Source organism: Yarrowia lipolytica, chromosome 1D, assembly GCF_001761485.1.
Source record: "Yarrowia lipolytica chromosome 1D, complete sequence".
NCBI lineage: Eukaryota > Fungi > Ascomycota > Dipodascomycetes > Dipodascales > Yarrowia > Yarrowia lipolytica.
Genome location: NC_090773.1, coordinates 2,641,070 through 2,666,878, shown reverse-complemented (window position 1 = coordinate 2,666,878; position 25,809 = coordinate 2,641,070). Strand labels below are relative to the sequence as shown.

The window sequence follows — 25,809 nt, the reverse complement described above, 5'->3', positions numbered from 1 at the left end:
AAGCAGTCTGGGGTGCACTAGTCCACGGCTCAAACAACCTCCAAGCCACACACCCAGGGCAATGTGGCTTCAACCCTGTTAGAAATGGATAATGGGATGATTGTGGCTGATGACAAATGTGACACAGTGTGGAGAGACGAGGAGATGCGTGGAGATAAGCATTGGCTGGGTGGTTCCCTCCTCCGTCGAGTACCAACTTGTCACCAATCCCCACCACCACCACCACCTCGGACAAGATCATGGTAACAGCAGCTGTCATTGGAGGAGGAGCCTCGGGAGCAATTACCGTGGATACGCTCCGCAAACAAGGCATCGAAACGACCGTGTTTGAACGACGAGACATTCTGGGAGGAGTATGGGTGTACGACTCTGATCCTGGCCCGCTGACAGTGGTGCCCGGAAGAACAGGAGAACAGTCTGATCTGGTGTCCAACACTCCGGATTTCGAAGGAATTGAGCCTGGAGAATCCATCAACACTTCCCCGGGAGAATACAACCGGCAGACGTTTGAAAACCCCCACCGATACGAGCCCACTCCCACCTTCGAGTCTCTGTCGACAAACGTGCCTGAACGAGTCATGACCTACTCGGACAAACCAAAGTGGGACTGGAAAGAAAATGGAGTCTACACGTATCCTCTGCAGACCCGATTTGTGCACCACTCGACGATCCAACGGTACATTGAGCAGTATTTCCAGCCCAACATTGATGTGGTCAAGTTCTCAACCACAGTTGAGAAGGCTTCCAAGACCAAAGATGGAAAATGGACCTTGACTACTCGGACCCGATCTGCCACGGAGGATGTCTGGGCCCAGACCAAGTACGATCATTTGGTTGTTGCAACTGGCCACTACCATGTTCCTTTCATCCCGGACGTGCCGGGCATTCAATTGGCCTACCGACTCTACCCCAACCGAATTGTCCACTCCAAGCACTTTCGGGAGTCAAACTTGGATCTGTTCAAGGACAAAACTGTCGTGATAGTGGGCTCCCGGGCTTCAGGAGCAGATCTCGTGTCGCTACTGGCACCCATTGCGCATCAGACGATCCAGAGTGTACGAGCTACCAAAGGACCCATCTTTAAAAAGTCTTTTGTCAACCAGGACAAGGTTGTTCGAGCGGGAGAAGTTGTGTCTTACGTGTGCAAAGACGGCGGTTTCAATGTCGAGACTGCTGATGGACAGTCCTTTTCTCCTGATGTCGTCATCTACTGTACAGGCTACCAGTACTCGTATCCTTTTCTTCGAGACCAAGTTCCTGACTTGACAGATGGAGTCTTTCTTCCAGACGTTTATCTCCACACTTTTTACACCCCCGATCCCTCTCTGGCCTTTGTGGGAGTCCCTGTTGACGCGGTTTCGTTCCGGGCTTTCGAGTACCAGGCGGTTTGGGTGGCACGGTACATTTCGGGCCAGATTGAGCTACCGTCAGTTGATGAACAGCAGCTTTGGAACAAACGAAGGTTTGAAGAGCGTGGTTCGACTCGGTCTTACCACTCTTTGAGCTCCCTAGAAGCTGTTCAGGACTTCTTTGATGCTCTGACCGAGCTTGGAGGAGGTGTCAAGGCCCAAAAGAAGGGAGGAAGAGACTTCCCCGTGTTTGGCAGACAAGATATCGACGAGCTCAAGGCTGCTGCTCCTGCCAGATGGGTGGAAGAGCCCAACAAGGAGGCTGCAGAGGAGGAGTCTGAGACTTCTGAACTGGATACCGGTGATTCGGAGGGCCATACAGACGACACATCCGTGGACGGAGACGAAAAGTAGACGTTACAAGTACAGGCCGGAGTTAATTGGATGACATTATAGGACAAGTACTGTACTTGTATGTGTATTGGAATGGTTCTCAGTGAGAACATGGGTTGGTGTGAAAACGATATGGTCATTCGGGTTAGAATGTACAAGGAGACGTCATAACGACATTGAACTTGTACAAGTACAAGTACCGACGGAGAAGATCACTGAAAAGAGATATCAATCAGGGGTCATCGGTGCAGAACTTGGGTTGGGGATATCTTCACTCTACAAGTACAGTATGTAGCCCCCTTCTGGTGATTTTGGACCACGAATCGAGCTGAATGGGAATATTCAGACAGCACTTGTACCTGTATTCGTATCTCAAGACAACAGAGAGACGTGACACAATGCCAATTGTCAGCTTTTCAGGTGAATCACACTTCTACTTATACAACTGTTTACTCGCAATCCACCGGATCTGGTTTCCGTGCCACACATGATGTATGCGGCGTCATGCACCTGCCGGTACAACGAAGTACAGTAGAACGAGCTCATTGTTGGCTAGAGATGAGGTAGTAGATGGTCATTGGAGTTTTTGGAGCTATTAGGACCATCAATTGCCTTTCAGGCATTATTTCCCTCCCCTTACCCCCCAAAAAATCACCTCCATTTCGCTCGCTTTCGGTCAGGCTATAAAGAAGCATGTGTGCGATAATACAACAGCCGGGGGACATGTTGGAGCCAAACAGCACTTTTCAACACCACCAATAGTGAACAAAAAGACACAAATTTCGAAACCCATACTCTGGCCACTCTTGTGATCATTTTGATCAGCTTTTTCCGGTATCTTTCCTGCGCCAGGAGGTTCTAGCCAGGCCATTTGAACCATGACTAACATGATCTTTTACTGGTGGGCCGCGAGTGGAGCCGTACTTGTACTGTATGAGTACGACCACCCACACTGTAGATAGACAGCAAGAAACAGAACATGTAATATATACAGTATATCGGAAATATGGGTGGCAATTATTAGTCAGCAGTGTGTCACCAACACGCATTTGCTCACAGTCAGCAAATCGGTTGATTCCCCGCTCAGTTCCCCGTTGTCAGTCATCAAGCTGCCATCCTCGGCCCAGGGCAAGGGCCCATCATGGGCTCTAAGTTTCGACCCTGCATCTGAACATAGCACTTTGAAAAAAACAGACTAAGAATGGCGATACGGAGCCTGGAGCTGTTCGAGGTATACTACGACGATAGCGACGCGCTGGCGATGGTATGTGCCTTTGCGTCGCTGATTCCTCAGATCATTCTCATTGTCTACGCCACGCTCATCTTTTCGCGACGCGAAATGGAGACGCTGATGCTGTTGGGTGGCCAGGTGGCTTGTGAAGTGGCCAACAACATCCTGAAACGGGCCATCAAGCAGGATAGACCGCGCTACGGGCCAGGCTACGGCATGCCCTCGGCCCACGCGCAGTTTGTGGCGTTTCTGGCCACATATCTGTGTTTGTGGATGTTTTTTCGAATGCGCCAATTGTACTCGCCAGTGAAGCGGGTGGCGCGAAGCGTGGGGCTGGTGGCCATGACGCTGGTGGTGTCATACTCGCGCGTGCATCTTTACTATCACACCCCGGCCCAGGTGTTGGCTGGAGTGGCGTTGGGTTGTGTTTTGGGCCTGGCCTACTTTCTGTTTGTCTCTCTCATCCGCGACCTAGGTCTCGTCGACCTGATTGTTGATCTGCCCATTCTGCGGGCCTTCTACGTCAAGGACACATCTGGCGACTCTGGCAGCTTTGTCAAGGACGAGTTCCTGCGCTGGCGTGACAAACGCATGAAGGCCAGACTCATCAAGGTGGAGTGAACTTGTGTGGGCGATGGAAGGAGGAAAGTCTGCTGAAAAGACGTCACTTGTTTGTTTGATTGTAGCTATAATTGATCTGTTAGATTGACATTGAGCGTTGGTAGACCGTGTAAAACGCGTACACTCTGGTCCAGCGAAATGGACCTGTCGGTGGATATTACTTGAGAGAACGAATATTAGTTGGCTTTTTTGTTTAACCTCAACTGCGACAACAAGTTACTTGACATATTGTTGAACTTCTTGTTGAAGAGGGTGACACATGGAAACAGAGTGATGAAGGTGATATAATACAACTACACCTCACCACAATAGACCATCCAGAACGGGTGTAAACTGGGAATCATGCCTTTTATCTTTACATCACCATTTCCCGGATCTCACCTATTCCCTGATTCGACTCTACAGCTGTCATGTTTCACCTTTTATCCATTTTTTTTGCTATTTTTTGCCATTTCCATATCCATATCCCTTCCAACTCTCCTTCATAACAATTGCTAACAAATCCTTCCTCAATAAATCCTCTCTCTATGCTATAATACACTTAGGCCTCCACACCGGGAACAGGGATCCGTTCTACTTGGTTGTGGTAGGCGTTGGGGATGATACACACAATTTCGTTCCGGGGGAACGACAGCGTGGGAATGTCCTGCACCGTGCACGCCATGAGGTAACCGTACAAAACCCGCAGCACGGACTCGTGGGCCACAATGACAATATCGCCGGGGATTCGCTCCATCTCGAGAATCAGAGGCTCCAGACGCACAGCCAGATCGTGGTACGACTCGGATCGAGGGAACCGGTGATGGTAGGGATCCTTCTGGTGCTTGTCCCACTCCTCGGGGTACTTCTCCTTGATTTCCTCCTCGGTCATATTCTCGCACACTCCGGGATTGAGCTGGGTCAGCTGGCCTCTCTCCAAGAAGGGGATCCCTCTGGAAGAAAAAGGGGCGGCTGTCTCGACGGTTCGAGCCCGCACAGACGTCCAGACAACCAGGTTGGTCATCTTTGAGGTTGACACGGCCGACGGGACTAACATCTTGCTGGTGCTGCTGGTGGTGGAGCCCGTGGGGGAGTCGGACAGCAGGTTGTTCATGGACACGACAGAAGACGATGATGCAAAAGCGGGCGAGGTGGTTCCCGAGGCTGCTCGTGAGCCGTGCTTCGAGCCTCGTCGCGAGCCATGGCGAGACGTGGTGGCGGTGTTTCTGTGAGGGTTTGGCTGGGTGGCCAGTTTAGCGTCAATGTCCTGTCCGATACGCCGGGAGTCAGGGTCGTTGGCGGCAGACTCCTCCTTCTGTTGCTGGTGCAGTTTGTAGTCGCTAATGTGGTTGAGAACAATCTGGCACAAAGTTTCGGCGTATTGCTTGCCCTCTTCCGACAAGGGCAGGTCCATGGCCATCTTGTAGTTTTTGGGGTCCACCACAGGCTCCCCAGCACGGGCAAAGTAGACGTTCCCAGTCTTGATTCGCGCGTTCATGAGGAAAAAGACGATCCGGTTGACCAGATATCCCAGATGCGCCGTGTTGTTGAGAATCATCTTTTCCGACACGTTGATGAGCTTGACGTAGGACAGATGGGCCTCCTTTTCTCGGTTCATGGACTGGTAGTAGGGGATTCTGAGCTCGATTCGCTTGAGATAGTGCTTGACGGCCTCCTCGTAGGACCATCCCTGGTAGTCGGGAGACGAGATTTTGACTCCTCGAATGTTTCGAGCCACCAGAGAGTCGTCTGTGCAGTACGATTCGACAAACAGCACCTGGCGCTCGGATCGAGTAGTCAGCTTATCGACTAGGTCCTGCCGGATCTGGTATGTTGGGTTGACTGCGTCGTAGATGGCCACCTGTCCATTGTGTTTGTCGAAGAAAACGTCCATGTCGGCCAGACAGGCGTCGACGATCTGGGACCGCAGCTTTTTGGTTTTTTCTGACGGGTTGAGATCAAAGTAGTCGGACGGCAGCGACTCGGCGTCGGCCTTGCCGGTCTGGGTCTCGTGATCGGGGAACTGGGCTCGTCGGTAGTCTCCCAGGTGGAAGGCGTGGGTCTTGACTCCCAGCCATCGCAGGTATCGGGTCAGCGACACGGCCAGATGGGTCTTACCTCGGGCGGGCAAGCCCACCAGCACAATGGCCACCTTGCCTGCGTGGAACAGGTGGCCACTTTCAGTCAGATAGAGCTGGGCCGGGGAAATCTGGGTGGGGTCGAGGGGCTCATGAATGGCGTCCATGTGAACAGAAGATCGCTTGCGCTGCTTGTGGGTCTGGGGTCCGAGGATGGGGGCGCGCACAAAGACGCTTTCCTCGTCGCTGGAAACGGCGCTCATGTCGGATACTGTATGGAGGTGTCTAGTGGCGGCTTAGCGTTGGAGTTCCTGTCCAATTAGACGGGCTATGTTGGGGTGTGGGTCTAAGGTTAGATAAGATAGACGCTGGATAAGTTGGGGTTGGGTATGTACAGTCGACCACACTCTCCACCCTGTCCATCTGGCAGGTCCTGTACGGTGATCGGATGAACGAGACGCGCAATGGCCGTGTGTTGAGTGCGCAGTGTTGGTTGCCATAAAACATGAGGACATCAACCACCTGTCTGTTGTTAATACTCTTAATCTGATGCGCCACACCAACTCTAAGACGGGTCCGTCCCATGACCCAATCAAGGTTACAACCTTTGCAGCTGACTTGGCAGGTGAGCGAGATGAAGAGGGCAATGAAGATGAAGAGCGACTCTCGTACGAGTATAGTACGATGATGTACTGTACTTGTGCAATGTTAAGGAGGAAGGGTTACGACGAAGAATGGGCGTTGTTTAAGTACCAAATCAAGTTGCTCTCAATTGCGCTCTCGAAGCCCATCTACAAAATGCTCCTAACAAAAAATAACGAAAAATCGCGGAAAAACAAAACAACAACAGTAAAAAAAATAAAAAAAATAAAAAAAAACTAACAAACAAAAAACACCCTCTCATGTTTTATTAAAAACAAGCCCTCTCATGTGTGATAAAGACCACGGCCTCTCGTGTGCAACTTGAAGTACTGTACATACTGTACCTGTACTGATCTCGAACAACACATCGTGTCCTAACCCAGTCATACGTCTGCCTGCAGATGTGGCACGGACTATGTACATACTATGAGCGAACACTCCGAGCGAACACGCCGCGGCAACCGTCAGCGAAGAGAGAGCCGCCAAAACATGGGTCGGTAGGGTTCTTGCAAGGAGAAACCCCGGTCGAAACCCGTGAATAAGCCCCATATCGCCTCTCCGACGTCGATACAAGACTCCACGCAGTGTGGTTGTTGGCAACCAAAGTTTCAACAGGCCTCGTGGCCCCTTCCCCACAACCCTAATGACAAAGACGGGTTGTCCAAAGGTGCCCTTTTTTTTGCCTTTTTTTTTTTCCGAGTCGACAGGAAAGAAACATCGGGCCCAAGCAAAGCAAAGGGCAAATCCAAGCAAAAACTAAGTATCCACCTTTAGGCATCGTCATGGTGACAACAATATACAAGCGCGTGGAAGGTGGAGCCTTCGAGTATATAAAAATATATATATATATATATAACCGTGTTTGGTTCACGTGACCCACGGGTCTCATCTGCCCACGCCGCGCAAGCCCCCGACGTTCGCGCTCCACCCCCCACCATCGCCCAAGCCGCCTGGTGGCCCTTGTCCTCGCCCTTACCCTACACTCCAAAAACTACTCCCCAACACATGTCGCACCACTGACCATTTCTGCACAATCTTAGAAACCCCACACCACACCTCCCACACACTTGCGCACAACTCAACACCTGCCACTGACGACCCCATCCATCTGAAAACGACGCACCGTGCGACGACCACCCGACCCCCGTGCATCACCGACAAGTAGAGGACGCTCAGACCCCCTCTGTGACGCTCTTTAGGAACTCTTTTGACAGACCGCAACAACAACATCTTGACTTTCCGCGACGGAATCCACAACACCACATCATGTCCGAAATCGTGACCGAGTCCGTGCGAGACGGAAAAACCGGCGAACAGCGCCAATTAACCTATACCCAGTGCAAGGTCGTGGGATCCGGCTCGTTTGGAGTCGTGTTCCAGACCAAGCTGCTGCCCAGCAACGAGGACGCGGCCATCAAGCGGGTTCTGCTGGACAAGAGGTTCAAGGTGAGTAAGGAAGGAACGAATGGCAGCAGGGACCAACGGCGTGACTGTTGGCAGGAATGACTGGCAGTGGGAGGCGACTGACCGTCGTCGGAGCGGACAATGACGGGCCGAATGGAAGTCTGCTACGCGATTGATTGAATGATGGAATGATGCCGACTCTGATTTACCACCAGACTGTCTTGTGTATGGTGCGCGTCAAGAAGGATTAAAGGCGATGGATGTATGCCATGGATGATTGCGATTCGTTGGGTCGTTGTTGCACTCGCACCACACATGGCGTGTTCCACCACAAGTCGACAGAGATGAAGTGTGATGGAGACAGGACAGCATCTGCTGGTATCGACAGCGTCATTGACCACAACGGGTGACAGCCGGAGGAATGATGTACTCCACTCGTGCTGCCCATTTGAACTTGATCACTGTTGACGGTATGACACGCTGTTTCCATCCCACCCATTCCGGAAGACACGCAATCAGACACATGTCTGCACACATCTCCACACAACAGTAATACTAACACAGAACCGAGAACTGGAAATCATGCGACAGGTGTCGCACCCCAACATTGTGGAGCTCAAGGCCTTCTTCCACTCCAACGCTGAGAAGGACGACGTCTACCTCAACCTGGTGCTGGAGTACGTGCCCGAAACCGTGTACCGGGCACTGCGACACTTCTCCAAGGCCCGGCTCTCCATGCCCAACATTGAGGTCAAGCTGTACACCTACCAGCTGTTCCGATCGCTGGCCTACATCCACAGCCTGGGCATCTGCCACCGAGACATTAAGCCCCAAAACCTGCTGCTGGACCCCGCTACGGGCATTCTCAAGCTGTGCGATTTTGGTTCGGCCAAGATTCTCGTTCCCGGTGAGCCCAACGTGTCGTACATCTGCTCACGGTACTACCGAGCCCCCGAGCTGATATTCGGCGCCCAGAACTACACCACCAAGATTGATGTGTGGTCTGGCGGCTGCGTCATGGCCGAGCTCATGCTGGGCCAGCCCCTCTTTCCCGGTGAGTCCGGCATTGACCAGCTGGTGGAGATCATCAAGGTGCTGGGCACCCCCTCGCGCGAGCAGATTCGAACCATGAACCCCAACTACATGGAGCACCGGTTCCCCCAGATAAAGCCCCATCCCTTTTCGCGGGTGTTCAAGCGAGGCCCACCCGACGCCATCGAGCTCATCACCCCACTGCTCGAGTACAGCCCCGGACAGCGACTGTCTGCCATCGAGGCGCTCGTCCACCCTTACTTTGACGAGCTGCGGGACCCCGAGACGGTGCTGCCTGACTCTCGAAACCCCAACAATGCGGTGCGTCAACTGCCCGCTCTGTTTAACTTCACACGACACGAGTTGTCGATTGCGCCGGAGCTCAACCAGAAGCTGGTGCCGGCCCATGCCCGGGAGGCGCTGGGCGTGGATCTCGACAACTTTGTGCCTCTGACCGTGCAGGAGATGGCCGCAAACCTGTCATAACTGTCACCGGTCCATGATACAAATGTATGAATAGAGCCGAGTAAGGTACTTGGCAGGGGAGGATAATATATGTTTGACTACGACTTGAGCTGGTCCGACAAGGCTCGACTAGTAGTGATTCGCTGATGTAGAGTAAAATGTTTGATATTGATAACCGTGTGTTTTGTACATCTATTCTGGATATTGGTAACTCCATTTGTCTCGGGGTAGAATGGAAAGAGGAACAGTACTTTTTTTGTCACCCAGTGTCTGTTATTGAAGATAGTGTCCATGGTGTTATGCATTGTCTCACAGCTGATACTACAGCTACGAGTATGGTATGTACTGTAGAGATGATTGGTCTATTGGCTTACAATGAGTACCGGTTCCAGTATGACTAATATGTCGTTCTCAAACCATTTTGCAATAGTGATCACAGTGGATCCAGTGTGTACAAGTACAAGGGTTTTTGTAGTTGGTTCAAGTACTCAAGTATTATGTCAACTACTTGTTCCATACTGGTTACTCTGCCAGATAATAAACAGAATAGTTAAACTAAATGCAGTAGAACAATGTCATACACTGGACAGTATGTACACCTTTTCACACGCGGCTAGATTCAGTATTATCACGCTAGCACGCTGCGAAATCATGGCCGTAGCAAGGGGCATTCTTTGGCCGCTGACCGATATTATTCGGACTAATTTTTCAGCTGTCTCCGGCTCATTTCCGACCCTTGCCTTGTTCCAAGCCATGCAACGTGCGCATGTGAATGCTGCTGCGAAAACCGATGACGTTTGACAGGGGCTAAGGGCTCTTCTGACACGATATCGGGCTTCTGTAGACAGACGATCTGGACATGGTCTGTGGAGACAGAACAGAGGAATTCACGTGCTCATACTAGTACAAGGACATACTTTATGTACTGTGTGTTGCAACTATTGAATGGTATGTACTCGTGGGACTGTACACCTCCTTCTTCTCCTTCGTAGTCCCTTCAAAAACATTGACCTGCAGTGTGCATCTTTTGCCCCTACACTCATAATCATATCATATATTACTCGTTAGAGACCTTTGGTCTTGTGATTCCGTTTTCATCCGCCTACAACGACAAAGAGTATGAGTACTCGTCCTCAATGTTCTGCGCAACCCACAGAAGTACGCAGGAAACCATGACGGAGGCGTTGCAAATCACGTTGGCCACACCCATACCCAGAGTGGGCATCGAATAGCCTGGCAGGGCGTACTTGAGCACAAGCACGGCAATCGAGGACGCCATCCCGCCGGCCAGGAATGCAAAGCCCAGGAACAGCACCACCTTGGCCTGCCAGTCTTCTCCAGACGAGAAGGACGATCCGCCGGTGAGCGCCGATTGCAGACGGGCCTTCTCCACCAGGTTAATCACCAGCATTCCAATGCACGAAAACAGCAATGGCAGCCAGTCGGGGAAGAAACGGACGTGGACGGTGGATACGTTTTTGTGGCTGGAGTAGAGCGCGGCATCCAGCATGGCGTAGAAGCCGAGCGAGAAGATGGCTCCGGAGGCGTAGACTCCGACAGCCCGTAGGGATGATGGGGGGAGCTTGAAGCCGGGAATGGCGATGCGAAAGAGGGACCTAGGTTAGTATGATAACGAGAAAACCGACGTCTTTAAGGGACATTGGCCGGATAACTACTATCCGTGTAAAAAATGGCCTTCATTGGTATCGGAAACGGCCGTCACACTCTGAATGAATCCATATGGGAATCTCAGGGCATGACATGACCAGCCCCTGGCAACGAATGACTTCATCCAAGAGATTGGACAAGGGTGAAGACACAGCCAACGGATGGAGACATGAAGCAGAGACATGCAGCAAGTGGTGTGTGGCAATTGTGAAAGTCAGAAACCATCTGCTGCTGTTCACACAGATTGAATGGACGACGTCTTTGTTGCTTCTCAGGGTCACGGTCACCGCCACCAGGTATAGTGTAGACGACCTGTCCTATCCCTCGCCTCATACTCTAGACCTATCCTGTGTACTCTTCATCTTGTTGCAAAACATGGAGTACAGGATATACAAGATCGGAGTCATTGTTGACGACCGAGCTCCATCATTCATCCGCTGTCATGAACTTGTCTCGTCAATCTCATATCATATGGCAATACACTAACTCCGGGCATTGTTCACGACATGTTATTGTCTTGTAATGGCTGCGACATGGTTCATGTGGCTGTCGATATGTCGTTGGATGGCATAATCAGCTGTCTCCTGATGCCTGGAACCATCTTCTTGGCTCGTCATACTCACATTGTGGTGTTGTGGTGATGCTTGTGGTGGTGGTGGCTAGGATGTTGGGCTGCCGATTATTAGGTTGGACGAGGTGCCGCGATATTGGGAGTCTGCATGGGGCAACTTTAGTGGTACACGGATGGGGCATGGAGGGGAGATGGGGGTAATATATATACCGGAGGGAGAAATGGGGCAACATTGGGGCACCTGGAGTGTACGCTTACGTAATGATAGTGACTGGGTGATTTGTAATCTCAATTATTGGTCCTACTCCGAGTACCGTATGCTATATATACTGTAGCTGTGTGAATGCCATGGTGAATGCTATGGTGCTGATCTGATAAGCAGAATGGGGAGGTCAGGAGAACTCATTGGTATGGCTGTGAGAGGACATCTACAGTACGACAGTTCGAGTAGAATACACTTGTGAATGCAACCAGAAGTTCACAATACTGTATGTACAAGTTGCTCCCAGATGACTCTTGACAGTCCATGGAGGTGCCACTGCTGATGGAGGAACAAGCCGTCTGCCCGGGCCTTGCTGGTGCTACAGTACAAGTACAGTACAGTATTGCCCAAGTAAGCTCACTGTGTGCTCCATTGATACTACAGATACCTCAGAGATACCTCATCAAGTTACCTGGTCGTTACTGGGTTGTTACTTGGTGGTCACTTGCTGCTGTTGTCAGCTTCTATTGTTGCCCTAAAGGTGATGTGGCTCAGCCAACAGTGCCAGTAGCTACCGCCTCACTAGGAGTAGCGAACTTGGTCATGTCGGCCAGCACCATTCCAGCCATGCAAGCCGAGAGCAGGGTAGCAATACCTCCTGTGATGAGAGCCGAAATGGCGACTCGCGAGATATCTCCAGCTCGTGAAGGAGCTAGCCGTCCTAAAACACCCACCTGGATACCCAGAGAGCCCAGATTGGCAAAGCCGCAGAGCGCGTAAGTGACCAACATGGCTCCCCGTTTGCTCAGCGAGTGGTACTCGGGGGACGACAGCGCCAGGTAGGCCACAAACTCGTTTTTGATGAACTTGGTGCCGATCAATTTGGAGATTTTGTAGATTTCGTGTCGAGGGACGCCCAGCAGAAAGCCCACGGGAAACAGAATGTAGCCAAGCATCATCTCGAGAGTGAGCTCGTGAATGTTCCAAAAGTTGCCAAACCAGGTGAGCAGAGCGTCGATGAGAGCCACCAGAGCCACAATGCACATCTGGGTAGTCATGATAGCTCCAGCGACAATGAGGCCGAGCCAGGCTCCATTGGCAAATGCATGGAGCACATTGTCTGCTGACTCGACAGACTCGTCTTCGGGAATAACCACTTTTCCACCCGTTACCGTCTCTTCTGTTTCGGGGTACCGCAGCTTTGCACAGGCCAGAGAAGCCGGAATGGACATGATGCAGCTGGAAACAATCGCCTGAGGGTTGATTCCAAGTCCAATGTACGCTACCAGCATGGATCCGGCGATGGTGGAGAAGCCCGAGGTCATAATCTGGTGGATCTCGGCTTTGGTCATATGCGGGATGAATGGCTTAATGAGAATCGAGCTTTCTCCTTGGCCGAGAAAGGGAGAAGCTGCTGCTACCACCGCTTCGGCCCCAGACACCTTCATGGCCCAAAAGAAGAGATAGGCCAGCTTCACGGTGGCCCATTGGACCCATCTCCAGTACATGAAGATGTGGATGAAGGCGACAAAGAAGATGACAGCGGGAAGTACCGTAAACACGACCCAGGGAAGCTGTGACTCTTCGGGAGACGTTAGAAACGCTGATCCGGCTTTGGCAAACTCGAGAAGTTCCCGAGCCAAGGTCGAAATGAAGTTGAAAATGTCGTATCCGGCCTTGGTTCGCAGCACAAACAGAGCCACAATGTACTGGATGAGCACACCGGCAATGACAGTTTCCCATCTGATCTTGTGACGGTTGTTTGAGCTGACAAATAGACAGAAAAGACCCACCAAGTATCCAAAGAAGGACACGGCTCGGTCCGATCTCAAGCTGTCTGGATACTCCTTCGTGACAAAGGTGCCTATCAGAATCACCGCCAGAGTTCCTAGAGCGGCTCCTGGGACCCGTAAATGAGAAGGAACCCGTTCGTATACCTTGATTACCGTTCGATCCCAGATATACGAAGCCCAAACGATGAGATATCGCGCTGGAACATGCAGGGTGATGAATCGGGCAATGATACACATCCATAGAATCGTGGGAATCAACCACATGTGTCGATGTTTCGGCTGGGCCAGAATGGAGATCCACCAAGCGGTGAAAAACATACTCCAAAAGAGATGGAACACCCACACGTGTCTGTGTCTGAACGACTTGGAGGTGAATGTTTTCCAGAACTCTACAAACCCGCCTCTTCTGGATTTGCTGGTATCTTCGACCTCTTCAACTTCAACATCGCCCTTCTCCTTCCCTTTGGTATCTCGTTTGGTGATACCCGAGTCCACAAACTCTTCACTGATGGAGTTTGCATCCAGGATATCTCCGGTCATTGAGTGAGAGTCAACGACCTCTCCAATGGATCTTCTGGAGGCCATTTCTGTGAGTGACAACTATGGCTCTATGAGAACAATGGCTCGTGGTGAATCAATATCAATCCCCAGCCACAACTGTGGCTTGAACTCTTATCCACGTGTAACATGTCCATGATGATACACGAGAGAGAGAGATAGCCTCGAGACACACGCTAACGCACAACTTCCAATGATGCAATCTCTGTACGAATCGCACCAGAAACTTTGCCCTGTGTCTTAGTGTACTGCTAGGTATGTGGTTAATTGGAGATAATACGAGCTACACTCCTGAGCATGTGTACGGCGTACTGCGCTACTAGTATTAATAGACGTCAACTAACTTCTAACTAGACGACTAAAGAAGCCAGGAAACAGACACCACCAAGAACCACCAAGAAACACAAGAAAACTCGATATAGAAGAGATAAAACCCCAGACTCGAATCAAACCTCGAACACTCAAAAGTAGTTTCATTGAGACGAACACTTAACCCGAGAGAGCAACTCTGTGGATGATAAACCTCGGACTCCGAACAGTCGCTATACGAGAGAGGGGTGACGGGTAGGGAGGAGAGTCTTATGAATCCCACTCCATTTCAAACAAGATCGGAGAAGCATCCGTCATGTATCAAACTCATTAACTGGAGTCACTAGCTATCCATAGCTATAGTGTAAGACATGGACTGCCTTACTGGTGATGTATGCACTGTTAGCTACAGAAGACTTGCTTTCCTTTTATCATCTATATACTCTTTTTGTACTCGTTCACACGCGAAACAGTCTTACTCGTTCAAACCCGCTTCAGGTTACAAGTTCGCTCCAATCTGATACCGCAACTTGTCGCCAGCCTCTGAATCGACCAAAGTGTAGTGAGTGAGACAGTCCTGAGCAGCCTTGGTCACCAGCTTGTTCCTTGAAGTCATGCCCTCTCTCAACAGAAGCTGGATGCTCTCGTTCTCGGGAGTTTTCAAGTTATGTCTAGTCTTGAGACAGTGCACAAGAAACACAGAAACGCTCTTGAAGGTCCAAATCTGAAGAGAAGCAACATGGTCCTGGAAATACCGCTTGCACAGCATACGAACAATGTCGGAGCGAGAAACGGTGGCCACATGCGTGATCAACGACGTCATGACCTGCATACACCACCGTCCAAGGATGCCTCGTGAAGAAGCAGGCTCCTCAGCAGACCCAGGATACTTTCCGATAATCACATCTGCCAGCGTGTGGAAGACTGCAGTCACGTGATTCTCCACTCCAGGCGGGTATCCTCTAATGACGTCTTCCAGCAGACGTAGTCCGTCGACTCCGAGGTTCGTCAGTAGCAGTTTGGCACGTACCAGCTTATACACGTGATCGGCCACGTATCCGGCCTCTCTCCACTTGTTTTGGACAACGAGTCTGTGGAAGAGAGACTGCAGCATGGGTGCTGACACCGCGGTGCATGTGTCTATCGAGTCGCAGTCGCTTTTCAGCGCAGAATCGTCGCTGGCGCTATCTTTGGTCTTCTCGGCGCTATCTTTGGTCTTCTCGGCACTATCTTTGGTCTTCTCGGTGCTTTCTTTGGTATCTCTGAGCAAAATGGGGTCGGATAGAAGCAAGTCGCGTCGCTTCTTCTTGCTCCAGTTGTAGTCATCGAGCTGTTGGATATCATCATGGAAGAGAATGAAGGGTAACAGAGTCAAGATGACCAATGCGGTGATTGTACACGACACAAACAGCCATGCGATTGGTGAAAAAAGGTATCCCAGAGTGGTTTCGCTGGTGAAGGATGGCATTGTGTAGCGAGTGAGTGAGGTTAACAGTGTTTGTTTTGATTACACTGTTTAAATGGTGAAGTAATAGAGCGTACACAGGCTCTTCGTGTAAATATTTACTGCAGGACTTTTTTGGCACTTGAACTGACTCCAAGTATTCCCAGTCACCTCCATAATCGCTAATCGCGCGTCTAATTTATTAAAATATCGTAACTCGTTACCAGCTGTGGAGTCTTGCTCCCTCAACTCTTCGTCGTAAGACGGAATTATCTACTGTTTTCTTTATCGTCCCCTTTGAGAACAAAGCAGCTGTCAAAGAGCCCAGGCATTCGCTTCGCCGCTTTGTTGTCCTTGTCCTTCACTTCATGGTCAAAGATTTAATCCTGCTTGGTGTTTCGCTTGACAGCAACAGTCTTCTTGGCGGCGGTATCTCCAACGTAGACTCGATCGTCAGCGCTCTCCTCCTTGGCTCGGATTTTCTCAAACTCGCCAACCTGGCGTCGGATGGTCTGCTCGTCCTTCCTGAGGGAGTGGTCGAAGAACTCATCTTCGGGCTGTCGGTACGAGCCTCCCACTCGGTCCCACAGAGTGAAGAACTGGCCGTAGTTGTAGTTGAAGTACAGGTGGTGGACCGTGTGACAGGCGGTACCGTTGATGACGGGAGAGTTGACGAGGAACTCGCCGTCGTGGATCATAATGGTCCAGAAGTTGATAAAGGTGAAGAGAATCAGATAGGAAATCTTGTTGAGAGGTAGCAGGAAGGGGAAAATGTGGTAGGGCAGAGACTGAAAGTAGCCGTCGAGAGGGTGGAAGGCATGCGACGCGAACGGAGAGGGCATGATCCACTTGTGATGGGGCTTGTGCAGGTGCTTGTAGACCCACTTGTGATGCAGACCTCTGTGGATTAGGTAGACGCCACAGTCGGTAAACATGAGAAACAGCGGGAACTGCAAAATCAAGTACAGCCAGCCGTGTTTCTCAACCTCCAGATACATGCGTGAGTAGCCTCTGACTTCTGCGACAAACCACGGGGCGGTGCACAGAGACATGAAGGGGATGGCGCTCAGGGCCTGGGTGATCTCCAGGGTGATCTGGTTCTTGAGGAAACGGGGGTGGTTGAAGGTATCTCGGTCAAACACAAACAGGTAGGACAGCGTGGCGAACGACAGGTACAGAAGCGCTCCAAAGGTGGCTGTGATGATGGTGAAGGAGATGATCTGTCGGATGATGTGGTCTCGGGCGAAAATGGAGCCGCAGGCCAGAACGTGGTCGTAGGCGTGTTTCCAGAACACGGGCTCGCCGTAGAACTCGGGGTTCTTGGCGGTCGCCAGCTTGGCCGCAGCCTCGGGGAAGAAAAAGCCCGTGTTGCGGTCGATCAGAGACTTTGAAAAGTCCTGGACACGGAGAAACTTGGCCACCTGGGGAGCAAGCTTCATTTTGTAGGGCAGAACCTTGGCGTAGACGTAGTCGAACACAAACGTGTCGATGGTCTCCAGAGCGATATCCATGGCGGCAGGTGTGTGTGTCGTGTAGCTGGAGCGTTACAGTGGTAGTCCTTCTTGGTGTATATATATAACTGCGTGTAAAGAGGCTTTTGCCTTTTGGGGGGTGCACGCCAAACGTGTGGGTTTTTTGTTTTTCATGCTTCATTTCGCGGTTTTTTGCATTACCCTAGCCCTTTACGGGAACGAGGGGAGCGACAAGATGACAAGGCGGACGGCACACCACCGGCAGTCACGTGACTCGCAGAACCCTTGGACAGACTCTACCGCCCGTCTCCGCTTCCCAAGACCCCTTCTCTTCTAACCTAGGGACCCCGCAAACCACAACCTCAACAAAAAAAAAAAAAAAAAAAAAAAAAAAAAAAACACATTCTCCAACGTTGCAACTCTATCTCGGATCAACACGCTACTTTTATCAGATTCGGGCCAGGGGAACAACCGTAGGGCACCCCAGGAAAGGGTTGGGGGTTAGGGCAGGCGCCCATACAAGCCCAGATCCGTGCTTCTACTCGTTCCGTGTATTCCTCTTGTCTTGTGGCCATTAATGACTCCATACAAGACCTCATCACCCCATACATGCAACTATATTTATGAGCCGATATTTTTGCGGACGTGACAGAAGTTTATTATTCGACGGTGTCGTTTATCTCGTTTAGGCGAGACCGGTGTAGAATCAACACCACCACTTTTAGCGGGGTCTGAAAAACAGCGACAAGCGGGGGAGGGGGCTCTAGAGGGCTTATCTGCATCAATAGTGGCCATTACTAAGAGATCGGTCCTCCATACCATCTCCTTTTCCGCCTCTATTGCCACCCACACCTCATGTCAACCTCGGCAAGTGCTGCATTATCCATGCCAAAAGGGCGAAAAGCAAATCGTGGGAGGCTGAGGCAAAGTGGTGTGTTTTACGGACACGTGTGACATGGCGTGGACGTGTCTGGCAACGTTGGTTTGGGGCAAAGTCTCTTGCGAGTCGTCTAGCTCGTATTACCGGTGGTGTATTGTTGTTGTTGTCTCCCTGCCACCACATGACTAAGGCGGGTCTAGGCCCTGGGTGGATGTAGTAAGTCGGTGCTTCAACAATGTGGGGATGTGGGGGTCAATTGCACAAGACGGAAGGTGGTGTTAGAGCAGGATAGGACTTGTGCAGACTCTTGAAGACCCTCGACATGATTAGTGGTTTAGGTCAAGGCTTCTAGGTATTTTCAGCTTGTTCAATCTGACCAGCTGGTCGTCGCGGCTGTCGCTGAATGCTCGCTACCGTCGTTCGTACTAAACCCGCTCTTTACAATCTTCGCACCTTTTTCTACAGTGCCCGTACTTGCAGGTTGCTGTACACATCTCATCCGCTTCGCTTATCGGAGTCGGCAGAGTTAGGCTGGACGCACAAAACATGCCCCACCAAATCAGGGGTCAGCAAGTAGGAAACTGAAGATTTATTTGGAAAATCAACTACTTATGTGCCACTCACCTGATTCCGCCAATTTTCCCCGTTCCAAAATGGACCCTTGTTGGGGTTCTACGTGTTTCTTTTTCCCACACGGGAACACGCAACAAGTCCGTGAGATGCAGCAACTGAAAGAAAGGAGTAAGACTAACACGGCTCGTAGACCCATCTGTAGAATAAAAACATAACCATTCAACTCTGCCAAGTCCCCGTCACACACTCGTATAAATAATTCCCCTTTCTTTCATACAAATATCCCACCTGTTGCTACTTGTAGATGCACACCTGAAACTCGTACCTTTAGCAGCACTGGGGTTCCGATGCCGATCTCCATCAACCTAATCCGGGCCCCAGCCGCGTCGTATCCATCGTATCTGATTAGTAATGGCGTTGGAGATCAGTTGTGAAAATATCAAGTAAAAGTGCAAGAGCTGCTCTGTCGTCTAATGTGGTTTGCTGATACTCTACTCGGACAGTCAGCTATAGTCCATGGAGTATCACCACTCTCCAACTCGACACTAAAGACACAAAGAAGCCATCTGGCTAGTGTATAGATTGCTCACGCAACCCTAGTGGGTATCACATCGGGTCTTAAGGGCGATATTATGTCAGATCTCTCTTGGCTTATGTTTAGCGCCGTTTTGACTTAGTCACCTTGGCTGACGCAAGACAAGAAGCTGTCTAATACCATTGGAACCATATCATTAGTATCAGATCTATTATATATCTACATGTACATTGGTCGATGTATCTATCGCACTGTCGGTGGATAGCCTAGTTAACCCTCTGTCTCTTTGCTCTGGGGAGGCGAGGCCCACGCCGTTCCATATCCCCGGTGATCCAGCCCAGTGCAATTTCCAGAATGCTCTTGCCAGGGAACTCCCGCTGGACCACATCGTAGGTGTCGCAACTCAACATGGTGGACTGGCTCATATGGGCAACGTGCGTAGGCCACTGGTTGAGGCCGTCGAAAATATGGGTGGCGTAAACAATGGTGGCTTGTCGGGTCTCGGTCTCCTCCTTGAGGAAGTTGAGCAGGTTAGTTCGGGCCAGAACGTCCAGATCAACCGTCACCTCGTCCAGCAGAAGAGTTTCCCACGGCACCAGCAGTCCCATGACTAGCTGCACTCGCCGACGCTCTCCGTCAGACACCTCGTGCATGTGCCAGGTGGGATCCACGTCCAGCAGCTGCACAAGATGGTCTCGTCGGTCAGGATAGGCATCTCCTCCGGCGTACTTTAGCAGCTGGGTGACCTCAATGTCGTGTCTCACGATTGGATTGCCGGCCCATTCGGTGCCCAGGTACCGGATTCCAGGAGGAGAACAGTCTCGGAAGGGATCAAAGCCCTGGACAATGAGACTGTCGGCCTTGGCGAGGGTCTTTCCCGCCAGAATTCGCAGCAACGTCGACTTTCCAGCTCCATTGGCTCCGATCAGCAACGTTCTAGACCCGGGAGGCAGGTCGAACGAGGTGGGATGGATGCCCACAAGCCCATTGGGGAAGGTGTAGGAGAGGTTTTGCGCCGTGATCGACATTGTGTGTGCTTTTGTGCAATTGGGCAATGGGTGCAACTACTTGTCAGGTTTGTCGTCCAACTCCACCAACAGCCCACGGCACGCCATTTACCTGCATGAAGGTGCATACTCAGCTGTAGGCCGTATGTTGGGCCGGGTAACCCACCCATGGGAGACTACAAAAAAAAAGTTGCAGGCCTAATCTTCTTCTCCCCACCCACCACCACTTCGGAGAAACGCAGCAACCAGTGGAGTCCGTTTTGGCCTCTGCCATGGAGCCATGACCGCAATCGTTCGGAGGGGGGGAGATCAAAATGGCCCTTTTCGCTAACACCAATCTGAAATGTATCCACAGATGGAGTTTGATAGTAGAGTGGCGTACATGTTATATACTTGGAGCACATGTGAGCGGATGTGTCGGCGATTAGTAACGAGTTGTACCGACGAGACAGCTTTTCTAACCCTTGAAAACTCGGCCTTGGTGACAAGTCTCGGAAGTGTTCAGTTCAGAGCTACGAGTAGTTCCATGAACGAACTCATTCAAACTTCACTCAAAACTTCACTCCAAAAACGAGATCAGTTGCTCATTGACAGTTGCCGAGTATTCACAGCTAGCAAAGAAGAGTGGCGAAGAGTGGCGGTACGAGTGTCGCCTTCGGATCAAGTCCAAAGGCCATTTTCAGGGTCTAAAGACAGCTTTCCTAGGGTATAGTTGGTAAGTAGGAGTACCGCTATTGTGCCAGTAGAATGTACCATTCTCACTCTGTAGAATTGGGCCTGACTAATATTTGAGCTTCACTCACTCGACTTGGCCACTGTTTCATTCGTATGCTCTTAGACTGTCTGAGACCAAGAGCTATAGGTTTGGCGGTGGGACGAGCGTGAGGAAGGAGTTCTGCGATGAGTCTGTTGAAACCCAAGTCGTACAAGTCCTCCTAATTACAAGTACTCGTACTCTTAGGTGTCTTTGCCGATCTGCTACCTACATTCCAGCCACATATCCGTGCTCCAGTCGAGACAACTTTCTGTAGCCCAACTATTCTCGGATTTAGCGGCCAGCTGTAGTACGAGTACGAGTGCAAGTATGTACCCACCCACCTGAACTGTCGAAGACTTCACCTCCACGCTGGCGTAGACTTGTGCAGTAGCATTGTGCGGAGATAGATTGTCGGTCAACGCCTAATACTTATAGAGAAGGACGGCCAACTGCTATTCTGAATCAATCGATAGCTTTCTCGATAACCCACTCCACCCAACGAAGCTCTTGTTTGAGTCCCCATTAGCATTCCGCTGATAGCCATTTTTCAGCCCTGTTTCAGCCCTTGGGTGGATCAGACTTTCATTTGCTGCTCCGGCAGACGCCCAGGTTTGCAGACAAGAACGCGCGACTGTTTCGGGGGGTTTATGGTTATCTGGAAACCGGTGGTGGTGGATCAGGTGCAAGTGGTTCTAGAGCCCATACCAAGGCAGAATGAGTGTCCTGACCAGACCCCACTGTTAGCTGGAACTACCATGTAGTGGCAGCATTGGCACACACGCTGCCAGTCCATGACTCTTGGATCCTCACAAGGAAACCGCAGCCGACATGGCGCATTAGAAGGCACTGAGGGTTTGAGGGTTTGATGGTCGGGGTGGGTCGTGGAATCGTTGCAAATTGGCGTGTAGGAAGGTCAAAAGAGCTCCTCTTGGTTATCTCTGCACCCTGGCCATTGTGCGCCGCGATAAGAGACGCTAACGGGCGATATCTGTGGGGTAACGGAGCTTGGCCTGTGATATCTGGCGGGATTCTCCTCTGATCCATCGGGCCAGGGTCCTGTTCCGCCGGATCAACCCAGAAATAAGCTCCTTTTTTTGCAGATTCCGCACTCCATGGGCGACTTTGGGCGACTTTGTGTTCAGCACGTTCCTGGCCTAAACTGGGTGTATGCGGCGCCAAACCCGCGCCGTTCGGGTGGTTCTGGCCTCTTGTTGCTGTTTCCCCTTCTTCTCACGTCGATTTCCGTCTGTTTTGGCCTCCGAATCTGCCGCTTGCTTCTGAAGACTGCAGTTGGTACATTGTTCAGATGGATACTTGGCAGTGGAAAAAAAGGGCACCCAAAAAGCCAAAATAAGAGACACCCAAAAGTGAAAAAAAAAGCGAAAAAAGGAAAAAAGGAAAAAAAGGAAAAAAAGGAAAAAAGGGAAAAAAGGGAAAAGCAAGGTAAACCGTGGCTACCACCAGGGACCCAGCTTCCTAGAACAGAATGCCACACACGGCTGAAGCGGTGGAAAGACAACGAGCCGTAATCGGACCAATCAGAGGCTCCACCACAATCGATATCTCGAGCCCCGTGTAACAGCACTCCGGACCTCCACACCTACCAGATGCAACTCTGGACGTGATGAGAGTGGACAAAGGTGGATTCGGAAATGTCTCATCAATCACGTTGCAGTCAGCCACTTCTTGGTTTTTTCCAGCAAGCTACAACGTGGGGACCGCGAGCCGGATTGCAGGGAAAAGTCACGACATTGGCCACGTCGGGGTCCTCCGTCTAGATTTCAAGTCAATTCAGCCGTAAACAACCTGCTTCAGCGCCTTGTATCAGCCTCCTCCCCGGTACCTCAGAGATCCGATTGGCCCGAGTGAAATAAACCTGGCGGCAAGCTTCTAGGTTTGGCCGTTGAAAGAGTCTAAAAAAATTTGAGATGAGCGCCGATGCAAAGATTAAGTATCGGTAGTAGGAATATAGAACAGAGGTAGCGCGACTTGTTCATATACCCCGACACGGTCTGCAACTCGACACGTCAAGTGGCGAACTGCGCAAAACAAGAGAAATCGATTCCACGGCAATATCGACATTCGACATTGAACATAGACAAGCCAAACTACAATCTTGTCAACCACACAACCCACACATGCTAGATTACGAAGCAGTTCCGGGCTCAATCATCCTGGTTGACCAGGACCAGGAGATTGTGGTGTCGCCCATCCCGTCGTCAGACCCCGATGACCCGCTGAATTGGTCGCGAAACAGAAAACTGCTCTCCATGTTCTGTATGGTGGTCTACATGGTGGCCATTGTCGTGCCGTCCAACTCGCTGTACTCCATTTTCTCGGTGCTCACCGAAGAAAGTGGACAGACCCTGGACGAGCTCAACCAGGGAACAGGCTACATGTTTCTGTTTTTTGGCCTCGGTTGTCTCATTTGCCAGCCTCTGGGCCAGCAGTACGGTAAGCGGCCCATCTATCTGCTCTCCGTGCTCGGCACTCTCGCCGTCCAGCTCTGGAGTCCCTACGCCAAGTCCCAGGGCGCCTGGATCGGATCTCGTATCCTTCAGGGAGCCCTGGGAGCGCCCATGGAAACCATGTGCGAAATCACAATCTCCGACGTCTTCTTCGAGCACGAACGAGGCCGATGGGTCGGAGTCTACGCCTTTGCGCTCATGTTCTCGTCCTACATTGCTCCTCTTGTTGCAGGCTTCATCGCAGAGGGCATGAACTGGAAGTGGGTCTTCTACTGGGGCTCCATCTTCAACGGAGTGTGTCTGGTTTTCCTCTTCTTTTTCTTCGAGGAGACCAACTACGTGCGAGAACACGTTGCCCAACCCGTCCCCAAGGAGGGATCGGTTCTGGAGGGCTCTTCTGGATCTGGAGACCCCGAAAAAATCGACGACTACTCCGAAGGCCGATCCGAATCGTCTCTTGAACACCAGCAGAAGCCCATGAAGACCTATCGACAGAAACTCGCACTGTGGGACAAACCCCGAAAGAATATGCTGTGGGAGATGTTCAAGCGTCCCTTCATCATCTTCTTCAAGTTCCCTCCCGTGGTCTACGCCGGGTTCCTCTACGGCTCCGGTATCATCTTCTTCAACATTCTGAATGCCTCGGCCTCCATGATTCTGTCAGCTCCTCCCTATAACTTCAAGCCCTCCATGGTCGGTCTGTGTTACGTGTCGCCCATCATCGTCACTTTTATCACATCCTGGTACTCCGGTTACCTGTCCGATCTGCTACGTATCAAGCTGGCCAAGCGAAACGGCGGTCTGTCAGAGCCCGAACATCGACTGTGGATCATTCTCATCCACATTATTCTCAACCCGGCCATGCTGGTGCTGTGGGGAGTCGGCGCATACAACGGAATCCACTGGATCGGCCCCGTCATCGGCATGGGCATCATCGGAGGTCTGGCCACCATCCCGGCCGTCTCCTCCGTCAACTACGCCCTCGACTGCTACAGAGAAATCGGCTCCGACTCGCTAGTGACGCTCATTGTCATCCGAAATTGCATGTCCTTCGGAATCGGCTACGGAATCACGCCGTGGATCACCCGGGAGGGTCTCAAAAACGCATTTGGAGAGGCCGCGGGAGTCTCTGCCGCCTGCATGGGCACCTTCTTCATTGTGCTTGTGGTTGGCAAGAGAATGAGAAAATGGACCAAGAAGGACTACTGGAACTTTGTGCAGAAGTCCATCGACAACGGAATGGTCCATTAGATAAGAGATATATATAGAGAGAGAGGTACTTGTGGGGGATTTGCATTGAATATATTGTTTGAATAATTGTACACCTAGTTTTCGATGCCATTCAACTGCTTCAGGTACTTGATATACTCAATACCGACTACCAGGAGGCCGAAGACGGCGATAATTCCCACCAAAGAAAAATAATATGCCTGAGACGTCGACGACGTGGTTTCAGAGGCCGTCTTCACGTCCAGTCTCTCGGAGATGACGTCCAACCGCGACTCGATGGCTCTTAATCGGTCGTCGAGATCCTCCTCGAAGTGATGAGTTTGTTCTTTGTCGGATTGCATGTTGGAGTTGGTGTAGTCGACTGCACACTTTCTTTTGAGACACACTGGTGCTTGTACCACTGGTAGATATATATATGTATTTATGGTATCGTCCTCCTTTGACTGCTGCATGTGGCGTCAGCGCCGTGCTAGACAGCCACTACAAGTAGTGCCTGCTTGTAGATCTGCGCCTCTCGCCAATCGGTAGCGATAACGATAGCGTTCAAAAATATACGACCAGCTGAGGACCAAGCTCCTTGTTGAATACTCAAGTGGCAAGCATTGGACATTGCTGTCCCATGGGTTCTCTGGTCCCTCTACACTACAAAAACGGCCTAGTGGGTTCGCATCAGAGCATCCTTTAGTGCTTTCGTTCGTTCAGAAAGCGAAGGGTTGCCGAATGTTTATGTCCGCGAGAGTTCTGGCGGGGAAATCGCCGTGCCAAACTTGTTCCCGTATCGTTCGAGTAGCACTCGAGCCAGGAACGGGTGTACGTACTTGTGGACGTTTCTATACTGGCCTTGTTGACATGTGAATGGTATGAAGACTTGTTCGAGTAGCAGGACATGTTCGAGTAGCAGGACATGTTCAAGTAGTCAGGACATTTTCAGTAATCAGGACATTTTCAGTAATCAGGACATGTTCGAGAAGTCAGGACATGTTCGAGTAATCAGGATATGTTCGGATAATATCGTCCGTTTCGGGAATGATCGCCCTAACATGTCTTACAACTGCTAGACGTGAGATAATGAGGGTAAACATAAGCCACAGTGTACTTGTACTGGCCCGAGTTCATGTTTTTCGAACATAAAAAGGAAACGTTATTTG

General features: G+C 51.0%; 11 protein-coding genes across 11 annotated transcripts; 4 read left to right on the top strand and 7 right to left on the bottom strand.

The window, feature by feature from the left end:
- Positions 1 to 239: 239 nt before the first annotated feature.
- YALI1_D26666g (uncharacterized protein) lies at positions 240 to 1,763 on the top strand (the record flags this gene model as incomplete). Its single annotated transcript, XM_503098.3, has 1 exon — positions 240 to 1,763. One exon carries the CDS (start codon positions 240 to 242, stop codon positions 1,761 to 1,763), a length of 1,524 nt encoding a protein of 507 aa, XP_503098.3.
- A 1,180-nt stretch (positions 1,764 to 2,943) lies between these two features.
- YALI1_D26639g (uncharacterized protein) lies at positions 2,944 to 3,594 on the top strand (the record flags this gene model as incomplete). Its single annotated transcript, XM_503097.3, has 1 exon — positions 2,944 to 3,594. One exon carries the CDS (start codon positions 2,944 to 2,946, stop codon positions 3,592 to 3,594), a length of 651 nt encoding a protein of 216 aa, XP_503097.1.
- Positions 3,595 to 4,135: 541 nt separating this feature from the next.
- Positions 4,136 to 5,914, bottom strand: YALI1_D26610g (uncharacterized protein; the record flags this gene model as incomplete). The annotated part of the gene is made up of 1 exon (XM_503096.2): positions 4,136 to 5,914. The coding sequence occupies one exon, from the start codon at positions 5,912 to 5,914 to the stop codon at positions 4,136 to 4,138; it is 1,779 nt and encodes a 592-aa protein (XP_503096.1).
- Positions 5,915 to 7,559: 1,645 nt separating this feature from the next.
- Positions 7,560 to 9,215, top strand: YALI1_D26586g (uncharacterized protein; the record flags this gene model as incomplete). The annotated part of the gene is made up of 2 exons (XM_503094.2): positions 7,560 to 7,739; positions 8,262 to 9,215. The coding sequence occupies 2 exons, from the start codon at positions 7,560 to 7,562 to the stop codon at positions 9,213 to 9,215; spliced, it is 1,134 nt and encodes a 377-aa protein (XP_503094.2).
- Positions 9,216 to 10,296: 1,081 nt separating this feature from the next.
- On the bottom strand, positions 10,297 to 10,957 carry YALI1_D26559g (uncharacterized protein; the record flags this gene model as incomplete). Its single annotated transcript, XM_068282798.1, has 2 exons — positions 10,297 to 10,810; positions 10,920 to 10,957. 2 exons carry the CDS (start codon positions 10,955 to 10,957, stop codon positions 10,297 to 10,299), a joined length of 552 nt encoding a protein of 183 aa, XP_068138899.1.
- A 1,229-nt stretch (positions 10,958 to 12,186) lies between these two features.
- Positions 12,187 to 14,013, bottom strand: YALI1_D26529g (uncharacterized protein; the record flags this gene model as incomplete). Its single annotated transcript, XM_503092.3, has 1 exon — positions 12,187 to 14,013. The coding sequence occupies one exon, from the start codon at positions 14,011 to 14,013 to the stop codon at positions 12,187 to 12,189; it is 1,827 nt and encodes a 608-aa protein (XP_503092.3).
- Positions 14,014 to 14,794: 781 nt separating this feature from the next.
- YALI1_D26511g (uncharacterized protein) lies at positions 14,795 to 15,763 on the bottom strand (the record flags this gene model as incomplete). The annotated part of the gene is made up of 1 exon (XM_503091.1): positions 14,795 to 15,763. The coding sequence occupies one exon, from the start codon at positions 15,761 to 15,763 to the stop codon at positions 14,795 to 14,797; it is 969 nt and encodes a 322-aa protein (XP_503091.1).
- A 356-nt stretch (positions 15,764 to 16,119) lies between these two features.
- Positions 16,120 to 17,250, bottom strand: YALI1_D26496g (uncharacterized protein; the record flags this gene model as incomplete). The annotated part of the gene is made up of 1 exon (XM_503090.3): positions 16,120 to 17,250. One exon carries the CDS (start codon positions 17,248 to 17,250, stop codon positions 16,120 to 16,122), a length of 1,131 nt encoding a protein of 376 aa, XP_503090.1.
- A 2,215-nt stretch (positions 17,251 to 19,465) lies between these two features.
- On the bottom strand, positions 19,466 to 20,227 carry YALI1_D26467g (uncharacterized protein; the record flags this gene model as incomplete). Its single annotated transcript, XM_503089.3, has 1 exon — positions 19,466 to 20,227. One exon carries the CDS (start codon positions 20,225 to 20,227, stop codon positions 19,466 to 19,468), a length of 762 nt encoding a protein of 253 aa, XP_503089.1.
- Positions 20,228 to 21,184: 957 nt separating this feature from the next.
- YALI1_D26454g (uncharacterized protein) lies at positions 21,185 to 21,507 on the bottom strand (the record flags this gene model as incomplete). The annotated part of the gene is made up of 2 exons (XM_068282797.1): positions 21,185 to 21,342; positions 21,393 to 21,507. The coding sequence occupies 2 exons, from the start codon at positions 21,505 to 21,507 to the stop codon at positions 21,185 to 21,187; spliced, it is 273 nt and encodes a 90-aa protein (XP_068138898.1).
- Positions 21,508 to 23,101: 1,594 nt separating this feature from the next.
- On the top strand, positions 23,102 to 24,682 carry YALI1_D26438g (uncharacterized protein; the record flags this gene model as incomplete). Its single annotated transcript, XM_503088.2, has 1 exon — positions 23,102 to 24,682. One exon carries the CDS (start codon positions 23,102 to 23,104, stop codon positions 24,680 to 24,682), a length of 1,581 nt encoding a protein of 526 aa, XP_503088.1.
- Between the last annotated feature and the right edge of the window lie 1,127 nt (positions 24,683 to 25,809).